The sequence below is a fragment of the Oryzias melastigma genome, unplaced genomic scaffold, assembly GCF_002922805.2.
Source record: "Oryzias melastigma strain HK-1 unplaced genomic scaffold, ASM292280v2 sc01526, whole genome shotgun sequence".
Lineage (NCBI taxonomy): Eukaryota > Metazoa > Chordata > Actinopteri > Beloniformes > Adrianichthyidae > Oryzias > Oryzias melastigma.
Window position 1 is genome coordinate 1 of NW_023418108.1, and position 3,069 is coordinate 3,069.

Here is a 3,069-nt window from a genome sequence, read left to right on the forward strand (position 1 = left end):
AGAGGAGTGCGTCCGCTCCGGGGACACTCCTCAACCGTGCACCAAGCTACACTTCCGGTGAGATTTATTGGATTGAGTACTCTTTAGCTTACCTTTATATTGTTATGTATATTTCTATGAGTCAGCTTTTATTGTAGATTGTTGAACATTTTATACAAATAAATGTCAATTTTTCTCAAAAAATAAAAATAAAAAAATTCTTGGTAAGATTTCCGCCTCAAAATATCTTGAAGTTCACTCTGTTGGTACATTTGAAGAAAGAACTTGGGAATTTTTATGCTTTTAAATAAAAAAAATACCTATTCTTACCTGAAGAGGGCGCCATTTAGTAAAGAAAGCTGCACATCTAATACGTTTTGACACACATCCCATTAAATTCTAGGAAATAACTTTTTTATGTTTTTAAGAGTCAAAATCCGGATGATTTCCAGATTTTTACTGCTGCATCTTTAAGTCCAAAATGTATGAAGCTTTTTTTATTTTTCCCCAAAGATTCCACTTTAAAGTTTTTACTCTTCTTACCTAAATTTGCTCAGATCACTTCAGGCTTTGGCCTTAAAGCAAAGCTCTTTGGATTCGTGACTTTAACGATTCTCTGCTCCTCAGCCGCATCATCAACAAACACACGGACGAGAGTCTGGGCGACTGCTCCTTCCTCAACACCTGCTTCCACATGGACACCTGCAAGTACGTCCACTATGAGATCGACAGCCCGCCAGAGATCGAGAGCAGCCTGGGGCCGCAGACGGGAGGCGCGGAGGTCGGCCTGTGCGCGGAGGACGCCGACAGCAACGTGGGGAAACTCTTCCCGTCGCAGGTGAGGAAGTGCCGCCAGATTGAGAGCGGTTTTATTTTGTGTAGTTTCTCATCGAAGCGTTTGCCGTCTCTCAGTGGATTTGCTGCGACATTCGATACCTGGACATGTCTATCCTGGGGAAGTTTGCCGTTGTGATGGCTGACCCCCCCTGGGACATCCATATGGAGCTGCCCTACGGTACTCTGACCGACGACGAAATGAGGAAACTCAACATCCCAGCGCTGCAGGACGACGGCTTCCTCTTCCTGTGGGTCACTGGCAGGTAAGGAGAGCAGTCATTAATGAGTCATTAAATGTCTTTAAAATCTTTTCATCTGCTGTTGATTTACAACAATTTGAATAAATAAATACTCAGAAATGCACTTTTAAGCTTATTTTTTATATAAATGTCCTCCATCATCAGAAAAATGTCTCAAAAAGATCTTAAAACACCACATTTAACTCCTTTCTATAGCAGATTGTGCTTCATTATTGCCTGTAGATCCATCAGTTCTGAAGCTGATCTGTTTCCTTCTTACCATGAGTCGGGAATGAGTGAAATATAACCCGTCATAACTAATGTTTAACCAGCAGCCGCTAGTTTTACATTTGTGTTGCCATCTGACCGGAGACGTCTGCGTGTGAACTATATGTGTGCAGTTCAGAGACGATGATTCCTACAAATAATCCAGTTCATGTCATATAGACACAAAGATTGGTCTATGACAAAGAAAAATATGTTTTTAGTTCGCTCTTGCAGTATTTTTCTGACATCTATGAAGAAAATTGCACTTAAAAATTGTATTTACGAGTTTTTTTTATTCAAATTGTTGTGAATTCATGTGCAGACAAAAATGCAGTTTGGAAATCTTGTTTAAGCTCAATAAAATAAAAATAAATAAAACCGGGACTCACTTGCACCTTTAAAGTGACTCAGTTTTAAGGTGCACTTTGTATTTATAATGTGAGTCTTAAGTATTAGTTGTTCTGAAGCCAAATGCGTCTACGCCCCTCTGTGATAGTTCTAAGCGGTTCTTGTCTCCTTCAGGGCCATGGAGCTGGGGAGGGAGTGCCTCAGCCAGTGGGGGTGAGTTTAGCTTCTTAGAAAACTTTTTTTTTTCTTTTCAAATTTAAATTAAAGTTGTGGTTTATTCCTTTAGCTACGAGCGTGTTGATGAAATCATTTGGGTTAAAACCAACCAGCTTCAGAGAATCATCCGGACGGGCCGGACGGGCCACTGGCTGAACCACGGGAAGGAGCACTGTCTGGTACTTTAAAAAAAATCACAGAATTCTACCTTTTTGTTGTGTTTTTTTTTTAATGGGTTGTGTCTGTGCTCAGGTGGGCGTGAAGGGAAACACGCAGGGCTTTAACCGAGGTCTGGACTGCGACGTCATCGTAGCCGAGGTAAATCTTTGTCCGATCGTGAATCTGTCCTTAAAAGCGTGACTCACCGCGACTACCTCTCAGGTCCGGTCCACCAGCCACAAACCAGACGAGATCTACGGGATGATTGAGAGGCTCTCCCCCGGAACCAGGAAGATCGAGCTCTTCGGACGCTCTCACAACGTCCAACCCAACTGGTACAACCCGCCGGTTTAACCTGGTTTGACACTTTTATTGTTTTTATTTTTAACCTTCGTTTTTCTTTAAAGGATAACTTTGGGGAACCAGCTGGATGGCATTCACCTGCTGGATCCGGAGGTGGTGGCGCGCTTCAAGAGCCGCTACCCAGACGGAGTCATCTCCAAACCTTAAAGCGTCCAAACTCTTTTTATACCTGTGAATATAGTTTTTTTTATATATAAACACTGATGAGATCATTTGACTATCAAGAGCGATGAAGTCCATGTAAATAAACAACTTTCTGATACTGAAATGTGTTATGTTATTGGGTGTGTATCCGCGGAAGTCGAAAAAGGCGTGCCCTACTTTTTAAAATTGCTTTCTCGTGATAATGAGATCCACTATTTCATTATCGAAGTAGTTGATCTTGTTTTCTTGTGAAAACGATATAATGATTCTCATTTTCTTGTGATAACGAGATAGATGATCTTGTTTTCTTGTGATAAAGAGATAGTGGATCTCGTTTTCTTGTGATAACACAAAAGTTTATCTCGTTTTCTTGTGATAACGAGATAGTTGATCTAGTTTTCTCGTGATAAAGAGATAGTGGATCTCGTTTTCTTGTGATAACACAAAAGTTTATCTTGTTTTCTTGTAATAACGAGATAGTTGATCTAGTTTTCTCGTGATAAAGAGATAATGGATC

At 40.8% G+C, this 3,069-nt stretch overlaps 1 protein-coding gene across 1 annotated transcript; it reads left to right on the forward strand.

The window, feature by feature from the left end:
- Window positions 1-6: 6 nt before the first annotated feature.
- LOC112142196 (N6-adenosine-methyltransferase subunit METTL3) lies at window positions 7-2,676 on the forward strand. The gene is made up of 8 exons (XM_024265437.1): window positions 7-57; window positions 607-817; window positions 892-1,079; window positions 1,845-1,883; window positions 1,957-2,065; window positions 2,139-2,204; window positions 2,268-2,380; window positions 2,453-2,676. Exons 2-8 carry the CDS (start codon window positions 674-676, stop codon window positions 2,553-2,555), a joined length of 762 nt encoding a protein of 253 aa, XP_024121205.1. The 5' UTR covers window positions 7-57; window positions 607-673; the 3' UTR covers window positions 2,556-2,676.
- The last annotated feature ends 393 nt before the right edge of the window (window positions 2,677-3,069 follow it).